The sequence below is a fragment of the Gigantopelta aegis genome, chromosome 7 (genome assembly GCF_016097555.1).
Source record: "Gigantopelta aegis isolate Gae_Host chromosome 7, Gae_host_genome, whole genome shotgun sequence".
Classification (NCBI taxonomy): domain Eukaryota; kingdom Metazoa; phylum Mollusca; class Gastropoda; order Neomphalida; family Peltospiridae; genus Gigantopelta; species Gigantopelta aegis.
This window is the reverse complement of record NC_054705.1, coordinates 11,526,146-11,551,908: the sequence shown is the minus strand read 5'-3', so window position 1 is coordinate 11,551,908 and position 25,763 is coordinate 11,526,146. Positions and strand designations below refer to the sequence as shown.

The 25,763-nt window shown below is 37.5% G+C and overlaps 1 protein-coding gene across 1 annotated transcript in view; it reads left to right on the top strand.

The window, feature by feature from the left end:
• The window catches only part of LOC121377122 (ATP-dependent 6-phosphofructokinase-like), a 55,212-nt gene extending 50,885 nt beyond the window's left edge, over positions 1-4,327 (top strand). The window contains exons 18-19 of the mRNA XM_041505010.1: positions 733-838; positions 3,566-4,327. Of these exons, the coding sequence (XP_041360944.1) occupies positions 733-838; positions 3,566-3,731 (272 nt within the window). The 3' untranslated portion in view covers positions 3,732-4,327. The remainder of the gene's footprint in view (positions 1-732; positions 839-3,565) is intronic.
• Positions 4,328-25,763: the final 21,436 nt, after the last annotated feature.

Here is a 25,763-nt window from a genome sequence, read left to right as displayed (position 1 = left end):
TTTAGAAATACACTCGCTCGCTCACTTGGAAATAATTAAATTAAATTATGTTTAGAAATACACTCGCTCACTCGCTCGCTCACTCACTCACTTGGAAATAATTAAATTAAATTATGTTTAGAAATACACTCACTCACTCGCTCACTTGGAAATAATTAAATTAAATTATGTTTAGAAATACACTCACTCACTTGGAAATAATTAAATTAAATTATGTTTAGAAATACACTCTCTCACTCACTCACTCACTCACTCACTTGGAAATAATTAAATTAAATTATGTTTAGAAATACACTCGCTCACTCACTCACTTGGAAATAATTAAATTAAATTATGTTTAAAAATACACTCGCTCACTCTCACTCAATTGGAAATAATTAAATTAAATTATGTTTAGAAATGCTCGCTCACTCACTCACTCACTCACTCATTCATTTCATTCCAGCTTATTTTCCTGCTTATATCCAGTTACGGTTCAAGCATGCTGTCCTGGGCACACATCTCAGCTGTCTGTCCAGGACATTGGGTTAGTTGTTAGTTGGTTAGTGGTTAGTGAGAAAGAAGAGGGTGTAGTGGCCATATACCTACTCATTGAGCCCTTAAGAACTCGCTCTGGGTTGGATCCGGTACCGTGCTGTGAACCCTGTACCTACCAGCCTGTAGTCCGATGGTTTAACCACTGTGCCACTGGGGCCGGTACTCACTTTCTATGTGTTTTGCGTGTTGCTTCAGGTCGAGTGTACACCACATCGCCAGACACCATGTGCATGCTGGGAATGACGAAACGCTTCCTGGCCTTCACTCCTGTCCAAGAACTTGCCAAGCAAACAAACTTCGAGTAAGAATTACAGTGTTTGTTTCCTTCTTCCTTTAATTTCAGGGAAAGGACGTAGCCCAGTGGTAAAGCACTCACCTGATGTTCGGTCGGTGTAGGATCGATTCCCTTTGGTGGTCCCATTGGGCTATTTCTCGTTCCAGCCAGGGAGGGATGTAGTCCGGTGGTAAAGCACTCACCTGATGTGCGGTTGGTGTAGGATCGATTCCCTTTGGTGGTCCCATTGGGCTATTTCTTGTTCCAGCCAGGGAGGGATGTAGCCCAGTGGTAAAGAGCTCACCAGGCCTGGTGCATATAGAACTTTTAGAGTCTAAGACTCGAGACTAATAGAGTCTGAGACTCTAATGTCATGACAACGTCGCACAAATTGTATGGGTGTGACGTCATTAGAGATTGAGTCTGGACTCTAAAAGTTTTATAAGCACGGGCCCTGATGTGTGGTCTGTGTAGGATTGATTTCCTTCGGTGGGCCCATTGAGCTATTTCTCGTTCCAACCATGGCGGGATGTAGCCCAGTGATAAACCGCTCGCCTGATGTACAGTCGGTCTAGGATCGATCCCCTTCGGTGGGCCCATGGGCTATTTCTCATTCCAACCAGGGTGGGACGTATTACAGTGATAAAGCACTCACCTGATGTACAGTCAGTCTGGGATCAGTCTCCGTCAGTGGGTCCATTGGTCTATTTCTCGTTCCTGCTAGTACACAAAGACTGGTATATCAAAGTCCTTGGTATGTGCTGACCTGTCTGTTAGATGGTGCATATAAAAGATTTCTTGCTAGTAATGAAAAATGTAGCAGGTTTCCTCTTTAAGACTATATGTCGAAATTACCAAATGTTTTGACAGGTGAGGATTAATAAATCATTGTGCTCTTGTAGTGTCGTTAAACAAAGCAAGCAAACAAACAAATCATTCCAGCCAATGTTCAACAACTGGTTTAGCAAAGATTATGGTATGTACTATCTTGTCTGTGGGATGCTACATATAAAAGGTCCTTTGCTGCTAATCGAAAAGAGTAGCCCATGACTTGGTGGCAGTGGGTTTCTTATCTACTTAGCTCAGAGTCTGTGATCCATAACCACATGTCTAACGCTACATGTATATTACTAATTATAATGTGTACAAAGTGTCATTAAATAAAAACATTTCTTTATTTTTTTTCATTCCTCTGTTTTCATATACATATAGTTCAGAAAGGAAATGAATGTTAAAGTTTGTTTTGTTTAACAATGCCATCAGAGCACTAATCATTAGCTATATATGTAGGATGTCAAACTTATAATAATTCTGTAATGTAGTCATCTTAGGTAACCCCTACATTTTTCCATTAGCAGAGAGGATAGCACATACCACAGCCTTTGATATACCGGTTGTGGGGCACTGGTTGGACGGGGGATGGGGGGGGGGGGACAGTGTGCTGTATTAGTGTAGTTAAACAAAACAAATTAACACTTTTGTCTTGCCTTACAAAGTAAAAATGAAAGATATAGGTGTTACTTTTTCCACTGTGACGGGGTGGGACGTAGCCCAGTGGTAAAGCATTCGCTTAATGCGTGGTCGGTCTAGGATCAATCACCAGCTATTTCTCATTCCAGCCAGTGCACCACGACTGGTATATCAAAGGCTGTGGTATGTTTGTATTTGTCAGAGTAGCCCAGTGGTAAAGAACTTGCTAGATGCGCAGTCGGTCTAGGATCGATCCCCGTCGACGGACCCATTGGGCTATTTCTCGTTCCAGCCAGTGCTCCACAACTGGTGTAACAAAGGCCGTGGTATGTACTACCCTGTCTGTGGGATGGTGCATATAAAAGATCCCTTGCTGTTAATCGAAAAGAGTAGCCCATGAAGTGGTGACAGTGGGTTTCCTCTCTCAGTATCTGTGTGGTCCTTAACACTATGTCTGACGCCATATAACCATAAATAAAATGTGTTGAGTGCGTCATTAAATCAAATATTTCTTCTTCTGTTTTTCTACTATGATCACAGAATCAACTTTTACATTTGGCTCAATGTTAAAATTTCGTATTTGTTCCATTTCTTATAAACTTTTAAGTCATACCTCAATGAAACTGACTTTATAGTTGCACCTATGGATATTTATGATAATTTATCCTGTAACCAGCATTTCTATTGACAGAATAAGATGCTACTAGCAGGATATGACTTTTGACATCATTCATGTGATGTCACACGCATAACTACATTACAAAATTGCTCATTTGACCTTCTGGTCATCATACAATGTGGCTGAAATAACATAAATAATAACTTTTCCCTTAATTTTTATGGTCTGGAGGATAAAGATAACAACTAGTTAATGACGTCTGATATCTGCTTTTTCCTGTTCAGGTCAAATGAGAAATTCCGCTAGGTAGATTCTCGTGAAATTTCACATTCTTATCTTCACAGGATAAAGCAGATATCCAATGTCATTAACTAGTTATTAACTATATATGTGAATAAAATAAAAATTTAATTAAAAGTTTAATTTTTATATATATATATATATATATATCTTTTTTTCTTCTTTTTTATAACATGCATTGAGATGATCACGTTTGTATGCAGCTGTCATTGACATTAAATAGGTTTGTGCAAGGCGAAATTGCTCATTTGACCTTTTGGTCATCGTACAATGTGGCTGAAATAACATAAATAATAGCTTTTCCCTTAATTTTTTTATGGTCTGGAGAATACAGTGGAATTCCTTTTTTAACTTTTCTTTTATAGCAAGCGCCTTCCCAAAGAGGAGTGGTGGTTGAAGCTACGACCTCTACTCCGGATAATGGCCAAGCACCGCGTGACCATGTACCAGACTGAGGCCGTGAACGTAGCGGCCAGTGAATCGTCCAATGACATGGAGGAAGATGACGACCGGTCAGGCAGTCCAGTGTAGACGAGCAGAGAGACGGAGAAACACGACGATAATCAAAGAAGGGAAAATCAGAACACACGAGACGGGAGGAAAACCATCAAACATCTCCACTAACTTAACCCACCATTTCATTCGTTCGTTTTTATCTAGAAATCATCCCTAAGTTATGTGATCTTTAAGAGTGAATTTGATACATTGTGTTGTGGATGACATAAAATCATAAATAGGATAAAATCATAAATAGGATAAAATCGTATGTATAGTGAAACCTGTGTAAACTGGATCCTAAATATACCGGAATGTTGTCAAAACCAAGATTTGCGGTCCTGAATTTTTTAACTTCTAAATGCTGGATCTTGTCTAAATGGGATAAATATAAAGTTGAAGCAGGTTTCACTATAATAGGTTTTTGTTTGATATTTTGGCGTGACTGGGTTTTCTCCAAAGAATAGACACCTTGTAACTTACAAACGGAAGCTTGCAATTAACAAGCACACAACATTACATGTCTCAATTTAGAAGGATTGTTGTTTAACTATTTTCTGATTATCTTCATGAAAATATTTGTGCTTGATACATACTGTACATGTATGTATATATATATATATATATATATATATATATATATATATATATATATATATACTGTTTTGAAAACAAAAATTAAAACATTTTTACAAAAAATAAATAATAATAAAATTTAAAACAATTAATACAAAAACAAAAAATTCAAAAAGTGAATAAATTAGATTTTCAAGAAAAGTTGAATACATGATATATCTGTTCACTATTCTAGTCTAGAAGAAACCAAAGAATATTGGAAAACTGGGTAACAAATTGTGGATTTTTACATGAATTGTATTCTGTTTTAACAGGTTTATTATTGTTTATTATTTATTTTTTTGCTACCATTATGAAACATTTTATGACTAAAATGTGTGGATCTGTTTTTCTTGTGAAACCAACTTAACTGGAACAGTGACATACATAGCTTTGACAGCAGATATTCAAATCCTTGGATAAAAATAAACTTGGTAGAATTTTTTTTTTTTATTGATTTTGACATGTGGGACCCCGTAATAAAATATAATGTAATATAATATATATATATATTACGGTACCCAAAATACCAAACACAATATTTTTATATATATATATATATATATATATATATATAGTGAAACCTCTAAAAATGGGACATTTTACAGAGTCCCTTTTTACAAATCAGTACAGACCTTGACCTCTCTGCATCGGATCCCTCTTAAACATAATATTTTTCTTGGTACAAAAGAGTGTCCAGTTTAGAGGGGTTTCACAGTATATATTTTTCATGATAAAATTAATGTGATAAATAAATTGTCAGAATGGGCCTAAAATGTGTGTAAGACATAGACCTGTAGTTTTAATAGACACAAAAACGAATGGAAGTCAAATTAAAAAAATTGTAATACATTTTTAACAATTAGACTAATTTTCATATTTCGTTTATCGTTCAGAATATTACGTTAGGGATGTCAGATAGATAATTACAATAATGTTATGGTTGTGCCAAAAAAAAAACCCCAAATAGTTTCAGTGTATAGTTTGATGCCTCCAGTGTCTGCTCATGAATCCATCATCACAACCCTCTCCATTACACGGCATATATGTGATATTTCTACACCAGACGGTTTGGTTGATGATTTTTTTTTTTTTTTTTTTTTTTTTTTTTCTGCTCATGTTTTATACCGGTAATTATAACAGAAGTTGGTTCGAATAAGAATTGTGATACCAAAGTTTTTTATTATTTTATTTTATTATTATTTTTTTTTAAATAAATATATTGTACGCAAAAAGCTTATTTGGTACTTCTTGCAGGCTATTCTTTATTTTCAAAAAACATTTGCTTTAACTGTCACGTAGACATTGAACAGTAAGTCAGCATTTTATGGTTGTTATATATTTATTATTTTATCTTCTTTTTTTAAACTTATTATTATCATAATTTTTTTTCTTTTCTGTTAAAACCTATTAAAGAAGTAACCGGTAGTAATGAAATTGGTTGAAAAACATTTGTATTACTTTCACTTATTTATTATGCATTCATTGTACATAGTGTTAACTTACGGCATCATCATCTATCTGTGTTCACTAAGTGTGCTACCCAATATTAAGAGCTACTTTCCCCACTTCCCTGACCTCTGACCTCTGACCTCTGACCTTTCACATTTCTTTGATCTTCCATAGTTTACAATGTTTAGTGTTATGTGGTATTAAATTAAAAATACCTACGTTTCAGGTAATCATTATTTTAGAGTCTGAGCAGTTTTTACTGAAGATGACAAAAGGCAAAGTAATTAAACAGAACCAATTTTTTTATCTTAAAATTAATAGCTCCATTTGTTACCCTTTTTCAGTTTGGAGAAAAGAACAGTGTGAAATTGTCTCGTGTGTATTAATGGATTCATCCAAACTTTTACGAAAATTATGTTCCATGAATCAGTGTTCTAAATGACTATAACTGATAGTTTGTGATAAACAGTATCAAAACAAGTATCAAAATCAGGGGCGGCACAGTGTAAAAAATAGTGGTACGGCTCGTGGTTGCCAGACTCACCTTTCAAATTACTTGTAAGGACATTTTCACAGATATAACAAATATAACCCACACACACAAAAGTAGTATGGCCATACCGGCCGTACCGTCTGCGCCACCCCAGAAAATGGACTTTACTAAGATTTTAGCTGGGTCTCAGATATTAGTAGCAGTTTGGGGAATTTGCTGTTAACATCCTTCATCAAATTCATTTTTAATTAACCAAACAAACAATAAATTAATTTTTTTGTTGCTTTTTTTAATTGGCTTTCTTTATTTTTTAATTAGCTTTTCAGTGATTTAATAATAAAAAATATTTGCTTACTTCAGTGATAATTAGCATTTTTAAGTTTTGTTAACGACAGCTTAAGCCCTGCTTTACTAGAACAATCCTTGCTTTTGCTGGCATGTGTTCTTGTAAGACGATTTACTCTTAGGCAAAAACATTCTCACCTTGTCACTAATTTATTTTATCAAAATTACTGTGAATTTGACACCAAAAGAATTGACTCGGCTACTTAATTCAAGAAGAGTACCGATTTTTAAACCATAAGCACTGTTAGAAGACATCTGTTCTGTGATTATCACTGAAATAAAATGCCTTTATACAAAATAAAATTATTTTATAGAATAATACAATTCAAATTGCATTAAATGTTTATAACAGTGCTTGGAGCAAAAAGAAGCGAAACATAAAGTGCAAACAGGATGAAATCAAGAGTTATCAATTTACCAGTTATTTTTGAAAGGAAGAAATCAAGAATTCATCAGTTTGATAGTTCCATCCATTTGTCGAAAATAATCCTTCCATGCTTGTCCGTGGTTGTGGTAATGAGGTGTTTTTTTGTTAGTGAATGTAGATTACAAACATATGTAACAATTTGTTTTATCTCTGTCATAAATAAATACATAAATAATTAATATTTTTAGTGGAGTTTTTGTTTTGTTATTGTTTTTGTGTTCCATAAAGGAATGAATTTTTCTAGTTTTTCTTTTGTTTTTTCCATAAAGGACGATTTTTAAATTCGTTATTGGGTTTGTTTTTAGAATTACATGTACCTTTAACAGCATTTTATCCAGTTTGCATGTTATCAATTATAACACTGTTGTGTTTTTTTATCATCCTAATGTGTTAGTTATTCTTTAATTAATATTAATTAATATTATTGCAAATTGTCGTACATTTTTCTCCATTTAATCTGTTGTACAAAAACAACCAACTATCTGCAAAAATACTTGATTTGATTCTTCTCGGTACAAAATGTATGTATTGTGATCTGTATATACTGCTTGCTCATGAATACCAACTGGTACAAGTCTGTGACATGGATTTAAACACATGACATTGTGTTTGTGGTAATGTTTTAATATTTCTTCCACCCACCGTTTTGTTTTTTGGGCATTTGCTAATGTTACTAGATGTTTCATAATCTTGTTAATGCAGTGCATATTTGAGATATGTATTTACCTTGTCTGTGACTTAGAATAGATTTCTGTTAGTTTGCCATTCCAATATTTAAATATATAAATACCTGTATTATACAGTCTGATATTTAAATATACGAATATTATACTGTATGATATTTAAATATATAAATATTATACTATCTGATATACTGTTCAATATTTAAATATATAAATAATTTACTGTCTCGTGTTCTAGTATTTAAATATATAAATATTATACTGTATATTTAAATTTATCACCCATTAAAGGCTTTTGTAGGAGATGCCACTGGCCCTATAATTGTGATATTGTCCTAGGAGATATCGCTTTTTATAAATCTTGATGAGTCCAATTTTAATCACAAGACATTATTTTGTTACGAGACTTGCGTATGTTTCAGCGCTAAACCTATCGTTAGTGACGTCACGCCACTTGTTCTGCTAGTTAACAAGTCTACCTCTGTCAAATATAGTGACATTCAACCCACGTTACTGACATTGTTTACGATTGTGACAAATGAAAAGAATGACAATGGATGATAAAAAGAATACTCCCCTCGTGTCTTGTGATATCATAAATTTATCAGCGCTTATTGATAAAAGTATAAAAATCCTCAGCAAACCTCGGAATTCATACTTTTACCAACTCGTGCTGATAAATTATGATATCACAAGGCACTCGGGGGGGGGGGGGGGGGGGGGGAGTATCTTCTATATATAAAAAATAATATTGTACTGCCCTATATTAAAATAACATGAATAATATACTGTTCAATATTTAAATATACATTGTATATTAAAAAAATTAGTTTCTTCTAATATTTAAGTATACAAATATTATATTGTCTGATATTTAAACATATAAATATCGTACTGCCTGATATTTAGATATATAAATAATATACTATTCAGTGTTTAAATATAGGAATAATACACTGTCTCTTGTTCTCTTTAGGAATGTGTTAGTTGTAAGTAACCAACCTAAGTATTTTTAAATACAGGATTGTATACTAGTAATTGGAATTCCAAATAAGTCCTTCTTTTCAGCCTTTGATACCAGTATTCTACTGGGTGTTTTTATATATAAAAATTGGGTGTGTGGGTGTTTGTTAGTGTTTTTATTATTATAAGGCACTTTCCAATAATATGTTTGTAATATGCTACCATTGTGTTGTAGGCTGGAAATATAACATTTTCCTCAAGGACATCAGACCCATAGGAACTTTTGTGGGGGGGGCTCTGTGCTCTCCTATTCAAGGATGAATTGTTTTCCCACTATATATAAAAATAAAAAATAAGGTTTGCTCCCTCACTAGAGACTGTACCTCCTGCACTAGAAATTGTGCCCACCCCCTCCCTCCCCCTTCCCCTTCCCCTATCGTTCCTACAGGCCTGGATATTCGGTTAGTGATTTATATATACATATGTTGATGACAAAAGAGCGGGACATCACATCCAGTGTTCATTTAACCAGAGTAAGCTGTTGCAATATCACAGCTGTTTCAGTGCTGACTCTGGATAATGATTTATCATTGTGCTTAATTAAAAAAATATATATATATTGAAGAGATGTGGTTGGGATAATGATGGAACTTCACTCCAAACCCCCACCACCACCACCACCATGGTGTATATAATCTACCCATCACATATCAGGAGCGGATCCAAGAAGTATTTTGCAGGTTCGGGGGGGGGGGGGGGGGGGGGGGGGATGTACTGATGGGAAAATGGCACATGGAACAACTCATGAATTGAGCACTTCTTTTTTTTTCTTCTTTTTTTTAGGGGAGGGGGGTTGCAAACAGGTCGCCTGGATCTGCCTCTGCACAAATAACAATGTCTTCCACTGGTTATACAATTTTTTTATGTGGTATACAAAATTTTTTTTTTTGTTTAGGAAGATCAAAGCACATTTTATAGCATTGGTTGTTAGGCGTGCAACACATGGTAAATTGTGACTCATGGTTTAGAGAGTAAGTGAATGAAACAATGAATAAAAATCACACTGTGGTTTTACAGAAATGTATATATATAAATAATATTTTCATATACTTACCATTTGTGACACCCATTAGCCGATGTGCATTCACCGGCCTCGGTGGCGTCGTGGTAGGCCATCGGTCTACAGGCTGGTAGGTACTGGGTTCAGATCCCAGTCGAGGCATGGGATTTTTATCCAGATACCGACTCCAAACCCTGAGTGAGTGCTCCGCAAGGCTCAATGGGTAGATGTAAACCACTTGCACCGACCAGTGATCCATAACTGGTTCAACAAAGGCCATGGTTTGTGCTATCCTGCCTGTGGGAAGCGCAAATAAAAGATCCCTTGCTGCTAATCGGAAGAGTAGTCTATGTAGTGGCGACAGCGGGTTTCCTCTCAAAATCTGTGTGGTCCTTAACCATATGTCTGACGCCATATAACTGTAAAATAATGTGTTGAGTGCGTCGTTAAATAAAACATTTCTTTCTTTCTTTTTCCGATGTGTATTTTTCTGCTAGGGTGTTGTTAAACATTCATTCATTCATTCATTCAATAAAAGAATGTTTAATGACAACCCAGCATAGAAATATTATTGGCTTTTGGATAAAAAAATATATATACAAAACAAAAATATACATATATAAATTGATGAAAAATGAAAGGTTCTGAAAGTGAGAAGATGACGGGGGTGGGGGAGGGGGGAGAAACTACATGTATTATTGCTGCCATATAGGCTACTTTTATTAGTTAGCAGCAAGGCATCTTTTATATGCTCTGTTCCAAAAAATATGAGTTACAGTACATAACACAACCAGTTGTGGAGCATTTGTCAGGGTACCTTATTGAATAAATGAGTTTTTTTCTAATGAATGTTTAGACGGTAACCCCTTCCTGTCAAACCGGCCTTGGTGGTGTCATGGTTAGGCCATCGGTCTACAGGCTGGTAGGTACTGGGTTCAGTTCCCAGTCAAGGCATGGGGTTTTTAATCCAGATACCGACTCCAAACTGAGTGAGTGCTCCGCAAGGCTCAATGGGTAGGCGTAAACCACTTGCACCGACCAGTGATCCATAACTGGTTCAACAAAGGCCATGGTTTGTGCTATCCTGCCTGTGGGAAGTGCAAATAAAAGATCCCTTGCTGCTAATCGAAAAGAGTATCCCATGAAGTGGCGACAGCGGGTTTCCTCTCAAAATCTGTGTGGTCCTTAACCATATGTCTGACGCCATATAACCGTAAATAAAATGTGTTGAGTGCATCGTTAAATAAAACATTTCTTTCTTTTTTTTCCCCTTCCTGTCAAAACCCCTCTTATAAAAACTACTCCTGGACAAAACTGGTCTTGTAAAAAAAACCACCCCAAAAAACCCAACCTTATACGTTTATGATTTATATTTATAATTTAATTTATTAATTCCAGTGTAGTATTTTTTACCAGAGGGGTTTTGACAATGGATAGAATTTTAACCCAGCTAGAGATTTTCCAGCGTATATCTAAGTGCAACAAAATTGAAAAACCATTGTTTTATGATGTCACTGCAGCAAACGCCATAGTGACGTCATCGCTTACGATGCTTTTATGATATTATAGTGCTAAGATAACTTTAAAAATATGGTCCATCGATTCTATGGAATACTGGTGACTTACCGGCATCACAACGATGGAATACGTATTGGTGCATTTAATACAGCTCTTATTAAACATATTGGCCCTTGATTCTGTTTAATACTGGCAACTTGCTGGCATCACAACAATGGAATACCTATCGGTGCATTTAATACAGCTCTTGTTAAACATATTAGCCCTTGATTATGTTGAATTCTGGCAACTTGCCAGCATCACAACAATGGAATAGGTATTGGTGCATTTAATACAGCTCTTGTTAAACATATTGGCCCTTGATTCTGTTGAATACTGGCAACTTGCTGGCATCACAACAATGGAATACGTATTGGTGCATTTAATACAGCTCTTGTTAGAAATTGGAGAACTTGTAAGTTGAATTCTCAGTCCAAAAATCTGTGTAAATATGCCAAATTAATATATTTAGAGGAAAGTTGGTACTCAATACTTTTTTATTTTATTGCAGAGGTACTTAAAAGTTATCAGTCTTTTTTGTGTTAAAGCAATGACCAACCTTGTGTGCTATTGTAAATGTGGTTTTTCCTTAAGTTGTTTTCAACTTTTTTTGCTAGTTTTTCAGCATATTTTATGCTAAAGTTTATTTTCAACCCATTTATGCAAGTTTTTAGTTGTTTGAGCTACAGGAATTTTGAATCTTTTTAATAATATTTTTGAACCAGCTAGTTATCAATGTTTGGTGGTAGTTTCATTTATTTGCTTGTGCTAAAGTTGTTTTCAGCCCTTTATGCTACTTTAGAAGTTTTGATGCTACAGTTGTTTTCAGCCCTTTGTGCTACTTTAGAAGTTTTGATGCTACAGTTGTTTTTAGTCTTTATTTCTTATCTTTTTGTTATATTTTAAAATCATTTGTACTTATTAAAAGTAGTTTTCAAATTTTTGTTCTACGTTTGTTTTCCATCTTAAATGCTTTCAGTCTTGTTAGGTTTTTAATTATTTGGACTAATATAATTTTCAATAATATCATACAGTACTGATTTTATGTTTTAGTGTAGCTTTCGGTGTACAAGTGCATTGTTTTTTGTTATTGTCCTTGAATAAAATAGTAAACAGCTGTGCTGAAGAGTAAATGATTTCAGTTTGAACTTTAGTCAGATGTTTCTTTAGTCAGTTAATTATCCTTGAAGATTTACAGACTAGTTGTAAAATGTCTAGGTTCTTGTTGCCTCAGCTTAGCTGTGATATATATTTATTCACATGTACACAGTTACATTTGATTCATTTATATTTGGAGCATGTCTTTCATTTCAGCTTATTTTTGTGCTTATATCCAATTAAGGTTCAAGCACGCTGTCCTGGGCACACACATCTCAGCTATCTGAGCTGTCTGTCCAGGACAGTGGGTTAGTTGTTAATTGTTAGTTGTTAGTAAGAGAAAATAGGGTGTAGTGGTCTTACACCTACCTATCCATTGAGTTGTTAAAACTCACTCTGGGTGGGAGCCGGTACCGGGCTGCGAACCCTGTACCTACCACCCTTATGTCTGATGGCCTAACCACGACACCACCGATGCCTGTCATGAATAGATTCAGGGCTAGCTCTGGGTGATAAGAAAATGTCGCTAAAGTATCTCAAAAATGCAAAACCTCTAGCTATTTTCCAACAAAATATCAGCCATTACCCAAATGTTTTTTTTGGTTGTGTGTGGGTTTTTTAGGGGGACTTACATTGATTTTTATAAAATAGATTGTATTTGATCTGAAATGCTAAAACAATTACCATTTTATTTTTAAATGCGTTATTCCCCTTTCTGATGTTATTCCTCTTGCTCACATTTCACAACTATATTGTTCTCATTTGAGAAGTATATAGAATAATACATTTCATTCTGCATCACAGACACACCAACAGTCTGTAATGGAGGGGTAATAATGTACCTTGATTTGGTTTTAATAGTACCCGTAATGGAATGTTGCTAACAATACTGTAGTGTTGAATTTTCGGTAGAATACTTCAATCTTTAGCTGTGATATTAAAGATCATTGGTGCTCTTAAAACTACTGTGATGTGTTTCTGGTGACTATAGATCTACATGTAGTTGACAGGTGGGAAAATCTATAAGCAGGCGATTGTGTAGATTCTAAGTGGTTTCGCCAGTTTTCTCAGGTTCTTTTGATTTAGGTGGGGGCATTATGCAGCCCAGTTGTAAAGCACTCGCTTGATGCACATTCAGTCTAGGATCGATCCCTGTTGGTTGGCCCATTGGGTTATTTCTTGTTCCAGCCAGTGCACCATGACTGGTATATCAAAGGCCGTGGTATGTGCTATCCTGTCTGTGGGATGGTGCATATAAAAGACCCCTTGCTCGTAATGAAAAACAAATGTAGTGGGTTTCCTCTCTGTGTCAAAATTACCATATGTTTGACATCCAATGACCGATAATTAATAAATCAATGTGCTCTAATGGTGTAGTTTTTATAGCTTTATCAAGTACAGTAATAGAGTAATTTTGACATTCATGTGAGAGAGTTATGGCCCTTGAACTTGGGAGATATGAAAATGTGTTTTTCAGATGTGTTTTTAAAATGCCTTGAGCTGGAATTTTGTGTATAACTTTCTCATGTTCTGTTACAGATCAAGTTTGACATTCATGGCAATTTACCCACTTTTCACATTATTTATGACCCTTGAATTTAGGAGGTGCAAACATCTGTTGGGCCTGATAGGGGACATGTATTGCTTTAGCAGTACTTTCAAAATGCTTGTTAAACTAAAACAATAACAAACAGTTCAGTTTCACAAATAAAAAACAAAAACAAGAGTAGAAACAGACAGGCAGTAATTAATGCTCAGTAGGGAAGAAGACTTCAGAAAGATTTAGGTCTCACTACACAGATATCATCTGCCATTGAAACCCATGTTAAATTGCCCAACTTCAAATGAAGATTGACAATAGAACGGGTTCTCGTTGGCACTAACAACATACACCATTGCAAACATACATTATATAAGCATTTATATTCACTTCAAAATTAAGAACATTTCGGTCACAGTTTTGTGCTATATGACCGCATCTGGCTGTAATGCCAGTCCGAACAGGTGGTTCATTAACCGATTCACCCCAGCTGTCTCTTACGCTATACACTCATGTCCGAAAAGGGCAATGTGCACAATATTACAAAATAGCATGGGCAAAATACAGCCAGAAGGCTTACCATTAAACATACATATTGTTTTAATTCTTCACCATTTCGTAGAAGTGAATATGTGAACCATAACTTATGTTACAAGTAGGAACATACGTATTGTTTTAATTCTTCACCATTTCGTAGAAGTGAATATGTGAACCATAACTTATGTTACAAGTAGGAACTATAGTGGACCGTGATGAATGAACTCTCACCCGGAAGTGATCTGTGTAGTTAGACTAGGAATAAAAATAAGCAAGTAGTAATTTACATTGCTCCATCTGAGAGAAAAAAACTACAACCTAAGTTTCTCTTTAATACGCTTTCTGAGGGAGCATGACTCAAATACCCCTAGAAACTTTGCTCATCGCTGTTTACCCTCCAGCACAATTTTTCCTTCATATGTACCTGATAAACCCATCAGATACTGGCTTTGGGAATAATGTAGCCTGAATTAGATTTCGGTAGCCAAAAGACCCCGGGCAATTGCTACGGTTGAGCCCTGAATTAGGACAACTAAGAAAACACTTGATATACAAAACTTAAATGTTGTGAGCGAAAAGACTTAGTGTTAACCAGAAATACCGTACAGTGTTGTAAGAGCATTACGGTTATTTAATATTATGCATTTTCTCTATTTCGGTTTGTTAATGTTATGTACATATATTACATTGTAATACTGTTTTATGTCTGAACCAGTTGCTTTGTTTTTGAGTTGTACCAAGTTTACTTCGGCAATATTTAAATGTAATAAAAATATGTTGAAAAAGGTTTGGTGGATTTTTATTTTTTATTTTTATTATTATTATTTTTTATAAGTCACGTTTTGGTGAAATAGTTAATCGTAAACTAGCATTTTATTTAGTCACATTGGTTTTAAAAATATGAGGTTTGTAAACAGTAAACCAGATCCGTAGTAGGATTCTCGCCTCCCAACGCAGTCATTAGAAGTTTGCTCACTGAGCGCTGACCTAATTAAATTCAGTGGTTAAGTAACGTTTTAACGCTGGCTTTTTCACTGTCAACACGATTTTTATTTTAATAAAACGGCGATCGCGAGCCAGTTCGCTCAGAATATGGAACTTTAACCATTTTTCTACCCGAAAATAGTTTTGTTATATTTTTCTGATTGATTTTTCCACCGTCATTTTTCATGTTTTTAAATCTTTTAAATTTCATTCATAATGGAAAAGCTTGAGGATTCCCTGCTAAAATCGGGGATTCTAAGGGATTCCCCGTGTCAAGCATTTTGACAGGAGGCGGGTTGATCCCAGTTCGCTAGCCAATTAATGCCTGAGATACTTGCCTAGCTATCAGTGTAAATATTTTTTTGATTGGTGCAGATTATAATCCGTCATTTTTTAAATTGAAAAAAGTGAAGTTTACGAACTTTCTTACTCTCAGCGCATGCGCACTCCATGTCTGCTGTTACGAACTTGGTGAAAACGTCAAAGTTTGTAAACAAATGTATCAATTTCTCGATTTTGTGGGCCCTTATGACTTTGGAATTGATAGTAGATTATGCTAAATGTGTAATATTTGTAATTTTTGTCTTATAAACGACACAGAGGTGTTTTTTGTGTGTCTTTTGTCCGGTAAACATCTGACATGCGTGGGCTGTACCATTGCTGCTGATGCAAGGTGTGGATGAGTTGTGTGTTCTGTGCGTCTCGTGTGCCTATACCACAAACAGCTAGCAGTCTGGAGTAGGTTTTTTTCCTTTATTATTTTAGTTTGGATCGACGTTTTGGAAATAACAAAAACAATATATTTTTTCTGTAAATTTAAATAAAATTATTTCAAAAATTAAAAAAATAGCGAAAGAAAAATAATTTTTAGATTTTTGAGCAATTTTCCACGGTCATTTTCATAACCATAGCAACCACAAACTTCAATTAAAATTACTATGTTGTAGACATATCTTACAATTTAAGGTGCTTGTGTTTTGAAGATTTTGATGAAAACGCGATATTTGACATTTTTGTGTGAAATTCATGAAACTCAACCCTCCTAAATTGACAAATTTGTATACGTTTTATTAATTCTTTATTTATTGCAAAGGAGTAAAGATATACTATTATACTATAAATTTCGTTAAAAACAAATCGGTTTTTTTTTTTTTTTTTTTCTTGATTATTTTAGTTTGGGACGACATATAGTCAAAAAAGGAAAACACTTTTGGAAATTTAAAAAAAGAATTTTTTTTTCTTTTAATTTAAATTAAATTATTTCAAAAATTAAAAAAAAAATAGGAGCGAATTTTGGGTTTTTTTTAGAAGTAAAGTTATGGCTGAAAACGTAGGTGCCGATTGCCTTGACGGCAAGAGTCAGGTGAACTATAATTATTTCAGTTTGCATGTCAGTCTGAAAGAAAGAACAAACTAATTGTAAACTGAAATAAACAAAATAAAACATGTACAGATTAAAATGTCCCTGTTACACAAACGATCAACTCCGAGTGTCAACCATCTTCATAAATCAAGGCTAATATATTCGTTGCTCGTCGTTAATACGAGGAACGAATACATTAGCCTTGATTTATGAAGATGAGTGTCAACGTGCAGCAGTATTGTCCTGTAGTGAACAGGTAAATATTGTATGATTACTACGCCCCTTCTCTGTAATGGTCTAGTCCGGCTCGGTCACAGACAGTCAGATAACTAATCTATATTTAGACGGATTCGTGTCATAAATGATTTTTAATCTAAAAATAGACCATCACGCAAGCAAACTTCTAATGATAACAGTAATAAAATATGTCGTTAAATAAATCATTCCTCCCTTTCCAGCGCATGTAAGCTGCTTTGGTTTTATGTGGATTGGATTTGTACGGTTTCGTGTGGAAATAGGCATACGGGTTCCCTTTTTTCTTTTTCTTTTTTCGGGGGGGGGGGGGGGGGGGGGGGGGGGGGGGGGGGGGGGGGGTTTCGGGGGGGGGGGTGGGGGGGGGGGGGGGGGGGGGGGGGGGAAAGGGGGGGGGGGGGGGGGGGGGGTCGGGGGGGGGGGGGGGGGGGGGGGGGGGGGGGGGGGGGGGTGGGGGTGGGTGCAGGCTGGCTGTTTCCCCAATTGAACGGAAATGCCCGAATCTGAATAACAACATTTATTCATATTAGCATTACTACCAAACAACTATATATATATATAGGTTTGTAAACGAATCACTACGCATTTTTACATGGATTACAACTCATTTTAAGGGTAGAATGATGAAAATGCTTGGTAAAAAGGTCTCAGGTTAGCACTTTTTACCTAAATATCTGTATAATTTTTGCCCGAATTTGAGGTTTTTCCCCTGACCCCCGTCTCGTACGCTTATGCATGCGGATGAGTTTGTGATGAGGATGTACTTCCAATAGCTAAGACTGATAACAGCAAGTCATCGTGTGCGTTTCATGGCTTGTATAGAGAATACTACATGAGTGGCCGTTAGATACCATTTATCTCACAACGAGTTGTTTTAAAATGTATCCCCCGCCACCCCACCTATTTTGAACTCGAAAATCTTTTCGCTTTTCCTTCTAGTATATGTACCCCTCCTCCCACAACTTGCCTGTGACCCTCTACACCATAGCATGTGTCCCCACTCCACATATTGTTCCTACAGACCTGCCCATAATCCTGAACAGCATTAGTCGACAGTAACCATTTGTGAAGATTGTCATAAATACCAGAAATGAGCCCTGAATTGCACAATATGTGCTTAATGTGTTAGCAGTCTTACAATGCGATTAGCCGTACAGACTAAGCATGCGATCGAATTGTAGTGACAACACCTAAATCGGAACGACGTTGGACTTACACACGTCCGAATAGAGTCGCTACGACAAATCGCATGCGACATTTCACCTTATTTTCGTGCTTGTATCCAATTAAGGTTCAGTTACGCTGTACTGGGCACACACATCAGCTATCTGGGCTGTCTGTTCAGGAGAGTGGGTTAGTTGTTAGTGGTTAGTGAGAGAGAAGAGGGTGTAGTGGCCATACACCTAACCACTGAGAACTCGCTCTGGGTGGGAGCCGGTACCGGGCTGCGAACCCTGTGTCTACCAGCTTTATGTCCGATGGCTTAACTACGACATCACCGAGGCCGGTCGCATGTGGCAAGTTAGTTCATCAAGATAAACCTCGAGCGCAAGGTTTATCTTGATGAAGTGTACCACAAGTCGATGTGACTGATCGCATAATGAGATCGCCGCTTTACCTAACAAAAGTAAATCTTCACTATAACTAATTATCCACACGAAACCGGACTAATCCACATGAAACCGTAGTAGTTTACGTACGGTTTTGTGCTCGATCTGTTAAAAGGGACATTCCTGAGTTTACTGCAATTTTTAAGATGTTATCGACTAAAAGAGACTATTTAAGGATTGTAATTACATATCAAATATATTTTTCTGCATAAAATATTAGTGGCTGCATATTAAACGTGTTTCTGATCGTTCTAGTATTTGCATTAGGTTAAATTTCATTTTATTTCTTAAAAATTATTTTATGGTACGTACGAAATTATTTGAAGACAAAATCCAGTTTGGGTTTCTTACAAATATTGAGATGACACTGATATTCTAAGCAAAAAAATATATTTAATATACAAGTTTAATCGTAGAATTATTTTATTAGTCGGAAACATCTTACAAAGCAGCAAGCTCAGGAATGCCCCTTTAATTCTGAAACAGCTTTAAGCTTACGCAGCTCATTACAGCCAAAATCACCCGCAGAGTCCAGCGCAATAAATGACAGTAAGCTACAAATTTCCCATCGGCCCAAATAGCTATCCCAGCATGCTAGAGCAGAAACACAATGCAGCTGACCATGTCTATAACCAATAAAATTAATCTTTTTGAATATTTATCATGCCAACATTTGACAGTTATCATGGAGTATGTTTGAATGAACCATACACTGAATAATTCAACGGATCACTGCTGTTAATATTATGTCCTGTTTGAGACACATTGCAGTGGCAATACCTAGAATAACTAGTAAACGTTAAAAGATTCGTTTTGTTCAACGACACCACTAGAGTACATTGATTTATTAATCATCGGCTATTGGATGTCAAACATTTGGTTATTTTGACATATTGACTTAGACAGGAAACCCGCTACAAGGGATCTTTTATATACACTATCCCACAGACAGGATAGTACAGACCACAACCTTTGATATGTCATTCGTAGTGCACTGTGATCTGGAAGGAGAAATAGCCCAATTGGGCTCACCGACGGGGATCGATCCTAGTCCGACCGCGCATCAGGCGAGCGCTTTACTACTGTGTTATGTCGCGTCTCAGAATACCAATAGGTCAGGCACTTAATGGAGTTGACAGTAGGCTATCGTTATAGTATAGCGGCTTAAATTATAGCTTGAAAAAATTGATTTAAATTTTTTTTTTTTTTAAAGGGCACTTTGACACGCAAAGCACCTCAAGCAAAAACACGAGCAATCGTAGGCCTAGGTAAACATAATTTAGTAACCAACCATTCCACGCAAGAACAGGACGTGGCACAGTGGTGCAGCGCTCAGTGTTCTCTAGTGGTGTTGTTAAACAAAGTAAACTCTCTGCCCCCCCACCCCCACCCCCTTATCTGCCCCACTAGCAGTACTATACCTGCAGTTGTTTAATTTGGAGCGTAGCCAGAGAGGAAAAACGCCGAGGAAAACCAAGACCTGTAAAATAAATATCAGTGTCATGGGAAAAATAAAATAAATCTGGACAAGGAATCGCCCAGTGGGCGATCACGTGATCTACGTCTCGAAATAGATCGCCGAGCTTTGTAATTATGGCGAGTGTCACGAAGCGTAGCTGAATGTGGGTGCTGTCGGATTTCTTTCTGTAGTATGTGTATTAGTGATTAATATGTGGATTTTTTTTTATCAGTTAACTCAAAAATGATCGATGTAAAGGTATTTGACGTCAAACATAAGATTGGTGTGGTATTAGAGCGGGAATCTTTGCCAACTTTTTGGTTGTCAGGAATTGCCAAAAAAATACATAGGTTGGTCTCTGACTTTAATGAGAGCGTATAACTGTCCAAATGTCCGTCTAGCTCTCTTACAGTCAGAGTACTCGGGCTAATGGATTGTATACTAGTATAAACAGATTTTATGGCTATACTATCAGGGGTGGGAGGGGTGGGTTTTTGTTTTTTTTTGTTTTTGTTTTTTTTGTCTTGAAACGAATGTTATATAAAAAATGTATATTGCAATTAGTTTCCGGCATACTTCGTAATTCGTATACCCTCGGCATAATCCCGAATGTTTTCAAATTCTTTTCAAATCACTCACTTCCAAGCTAACTCTCGATGAAGGTGGACGCTGTCGCCTGTGCTCTCGACTTGCCCCCCCCCCCCCCCCACACACACACACACCTGGGGGGATTGATTGCAAGCTTTGGATCGCTGCTGGAGTTTCGCGTCGCGTACACTGGGTCACGGGCAACCGTGACATTGGTGTACGTCGACTCGGACTCGCAGAAGAGGAAGGGAAGAGGACGGAGGAAGAAGAAACGTGCGCTAGGAGCGGCTCAGGGGGGAACAAAACTGGCGGCTCAACCGCCAGCGGCGGTCCCTTCTGCGTCGCCGCTCCCCGGCTCGGCCCAAGACGAAAGGACCAGCTCATCCGGACCCGCCGTCAACACCGAGGGATGCTCTCAACGCGCCGATGTGCGAGACGCCCGCAGACGGACCTCCATCTCCCTCTACGCCACCGTCTACACGTAACTGGCCACTGTCACCAGTCTTGCCAGTTCGGAAGGCGGCGGTCCGGGCAGGAGCCGTTGCGAAGAGGTAGGCCGTCGCTCAGCCTAACAAGGCAAGGCCTCCACCTTCACAGGCACCGTCCCTCTCCGACTCGGAAGCCGTCTGGAAAGTTCAGATCGGGAAAATCAGGTCCGGCTTCCTGAAGTTCGTGCAGGGGGACACCTCGGATCCGGCATTACTGATGGGCGGACTAGTGGAACCAGAGCTGAAACAACTGCCTGATGGAAGCGCTTACGAGCTACACACCATCAAGTCTACAGCCGGCAAGACGGGGTTGGTACTACTCAGCGCCGAGAAGGAGTCTACCGACAAGCGGTCCTGGTTAGAGAAATGGATATCCACACCATCCACAGGATCGTCAAGGCCCTTTTCGGCAACGACTACCGGAGTGTTATAACCATCCTCGCCGACCAGAGATGGAAGCACTTCATCCCCGCCTTTGCCAGTTCTCCGCTCATCAGTTCGCCGTAGGCCAACCTCCACACCCTAACGGCCTTAACGAGGCCACTCACGTGGACATATAGATTGGACTTTAAACATTTAGACCTTCGTTCAAAATTTTATGTCGAAATTACTTTAAAAAAAAAAAATTATTAAATAGTCCAATCCTCTCTTCTTTCTCTTATTTATTTTTGGACTGTCCTTCTAAAATGCTCCAAATTATATAAATATTCGGCCGAGCAGTCAATTTTTTTTTTTTTTTTTTTTTTTTTTAATTATACTATTAACCTTTTTACTAATTGCTATTTTCAAAATTCTGCCCATTTTCAACACTACCCCCCCCCCCCTCACACACACACACACACACACACACACCCCGAGTCAGGCCATCGATCTTATGGGAGGTCGGACTCGGGATGGGCGTGTTCGAAACCCTAGTGGTATATGGGCACGTTAAACTAGTTATCATCATCATCATCATCATCAAATCACTGGCATGATTTTGCAAGTAAGGTTTTGAATGGTCGAATGAAGGGTCAACTGAACATCAGCTTCAACGGGCTTCTGTTAGATCCATATGTAATAGTGGACCTAATTTTAATTAGATTGCATCCACCCCCCCCCCCCCCCCCCCCCCCCCCCCACATCCTCCCCAAATAACACCGAAGTGGTGTCACAACCTGGATCACCCCAGGTATGAACAAACTGAAAATGAGACGTTTTTACGTTACCAACTTTGTTAACAAGGTCAGGGCCTGTGGTTATAAAACTTTTGGAGGGTAGGCGTAAGACCACTACACCCTCATCTCTCTCACTAACCACTAACCCACTGTCCTCGTCACACAGCCAGGATAGCTGAGGTGTGTGCCCAGGACAGCGTGCTTGAACCTTAATTGGATATAAACACGAACATAAGCTGGAATAAATGAATGTATGAAGTGCCCAAATATGTGATCTGTTCATTTGTATTGTGTTTTAAATGTGTCATCGTTGTCATGGCACCATGGTTTCCTACACACTTGTACACCCTGTAATTGCAGGGACGACGGGACGTAGCCCAGTCGTAAAGCGCTCGCCTGATGCGCGGTCGGTCTAGGATCGGTTTTTTTTTGGTTTTTTTCAACTGACACTTTTATTTCTTAAATCATTAATTTTCTCTTTCGACTTGTTTGGAATTACTAGCGCACTACAAGTGGTTTTGTTTCTACTACTATATTTCTTTTCTCTTCCTTCCCCTATTTTTTTCTTTCTTTCTCCCCCACCCCCCCCCCCCCCCCCCCCCCCCCAACGCAGATCAAAACCAACTAGTGTCTGTGAATTCATATATATAAATATGTTTCTTCTTTTTGTAGTTCAGTTTTGTTCTAGAATTTTTTTTTGTATGTAGATAGAGAGCATTTATATTAGAAAATACGATAAAATCGCCAACATGCAAAGCATCACAATTAAAACAATTTTTAATAGAAACTTGATCTATTTTGTTGATTTAAAATAAGTTGAATCACAAATGATAAATAATTTATCTTATTATATTAAGTATTGTCTGATTAAATAATGGTAATACGTATATTAGTAAGAAAAAAAAATATTGTGATGCACTTCACTTTCATTATAGCAGAACAACAGACATAATATATGTGTTTCTGGTCGTCTTGATATTTGTAAGAAGCCCAAACTGGATTTTGTCTTCAAATAATTTCGTACCAACAATTTTCTTTTTTTAGGAAATAAAATTAAATTTAACCTAGTACAAATACTAGAACGATCAGAAACACGTTTAATATACAACCACTAATATTTTATGCATTTTTTTTTATTTGATATGTAATTACAATCGTTAAAAAGTCTCTGTTACTCGATACCATCTTAAAGGGACATACCCTAGTTTCAGCTCATGAAAATTAACACTAAATTTAGTTAATCTACAAACCTGTAACACATTTGGATAAAGTTAAAATGGACTGTGACTTTGAAATGGTGAAATACCCTTCAAAAATAGACCAAAACTCGACTCTATACCTGTTACCTCTCAGACGCACGTGCGTTTTTAAAAATATGAGAAATTCATTTTGTGATATTAGAAACACCTGGCTGACCAAAAACACTTCGAATGTACGGAAATGGATAATTTAAACAATAAAATCTAAGTAAAGTATGAGTTCAGTTGTCAAAAAACGGCTCTAATGTTAAAAAATATGCCTTAGTGTTTAAAAACTAGGGTATGTCTCTTTAAAAATTGCAGCAAACGCAGGACTGTCCCTTTAAGGGAAGGATCCGCTTTAACTATTGACGAGACCCGTCTTACGCAGCTGTTTGGATTTTGTGTAGACTGACGTACTTCGAACATGGTGCACTGACTGGCATCACAGTTGTCAGTCCGTGACGTTATCCGAAAGATCAAAAATGATATGGGGCAGATCGATGATTTTGTAAAGGGGGTTGGGGGACAATTTAAGTTAGTCTATCGCAAATGAACCGAGCTCCCAAAGAGACCGAGATCTGGGAGGAGAAGGAAAAAGAAATGTTTTATTTAACGACGCACTCAACACATTTTATTTACGGTTATATGGCGTCAGACATATGGTTAAGGACCACACAGATTTTGAGAGGAAACCCGCTGTCGCCACTACATGGGCTACTCTTTCCGATTAGCAGCAAGGGATCTCTTATTTGCGCTTCCCACAGGCAGGATAGCACAAACCATGGCCTTTGTTGAACCAGTTATGGATCACTGGTCGGTGCAAGTGGTTTACACCTACCCATTGAGCCTTGCGGAGCACTTACTCAGGGTTTGGAGTCGGTATCTGGATTAAAAATCCCATGCCTCGACTGGGATCCGAACCCAGTTCCTACCAGCCTGTAGACCGATGGCCTAACCACGACACCACCAAGGTCGGTAGGGATGAGAAGGAGGTGGGACGGGGGGGGGGGGGGGGGGCGTTAGTGAGAATGGTCCTTGGACAAATGTTGAAATAAAGACACACACACACACATACACACACACACACATATACACACACAGAGACAAAGGCACACACACACACACATACACACAAATAAACACATACACAGAGACACACACACATACACCACACACACGCACATACACACAGACAAAGATACACACATACACACACAAACACACACAGACACACACACACATACACATAGACACACATACACACACTCACACACACACACACACACACAAATACATAAACACACACACACACACACACACACACATATACATACACACACAAAAACACACATACACATACACACACATACACACACATGAGAGAGACAAAGACAGAGACAGACATACATACATACAGAGAGAGACATAGTCGTACAGTGTGCACATAGCTTTTTCGGTTCATACTTACCAGATAGTTTTTTTGGTATTGTAAATGTCATATTAGGAATAAAAATTGTATTATGCAAGCCTCTGCAGAGCATAATTCATTATGTCTATTCCTACTTTATGATATTGACGATATTGAAACACACTAGGATGATAACCTCTTTATCATATACTGACACACAATGAAAACGCAAAACAGATATTTTTTAATATTTTGTTGTGATTAATGAAACATATTTATTGGATATAAAATAAAAATGTATGAGAGGAAGCCATTGATTGGTACTTTTGTTTGGGTTTTAATTCTGGTTTTGTTCTCGTTACACATACAATAGCAGAAACACACAGAATGGCGTGAAATGCGTTCACTACATGCTCAATCATGCTGCATGCAATGCACGTGAAATGCCAGTATGTGGACACATAAAAGTCACGTAACGGTGTCATATTCCTCGTCACATTAAGAATGCCACGACTCAGAGAAGAACAAAGGGAGCGAGCGTTGGGCATGGTTCAAGGGGGGACTTCGCAAAGCCAAGTTGCTAGGACCTTCAGAGTCCATCCATCAACTATTGGACGACTTGTTGAACGTCATCAACAGACCGGGAGTGTCCGTGATCGACCTCGACCTGGTCAACGTCCCGTTACGACCCCACGCCAAGATCGGCAGATTCGACGACACCACCTCCATGACCGGTTCAGAACTGCGA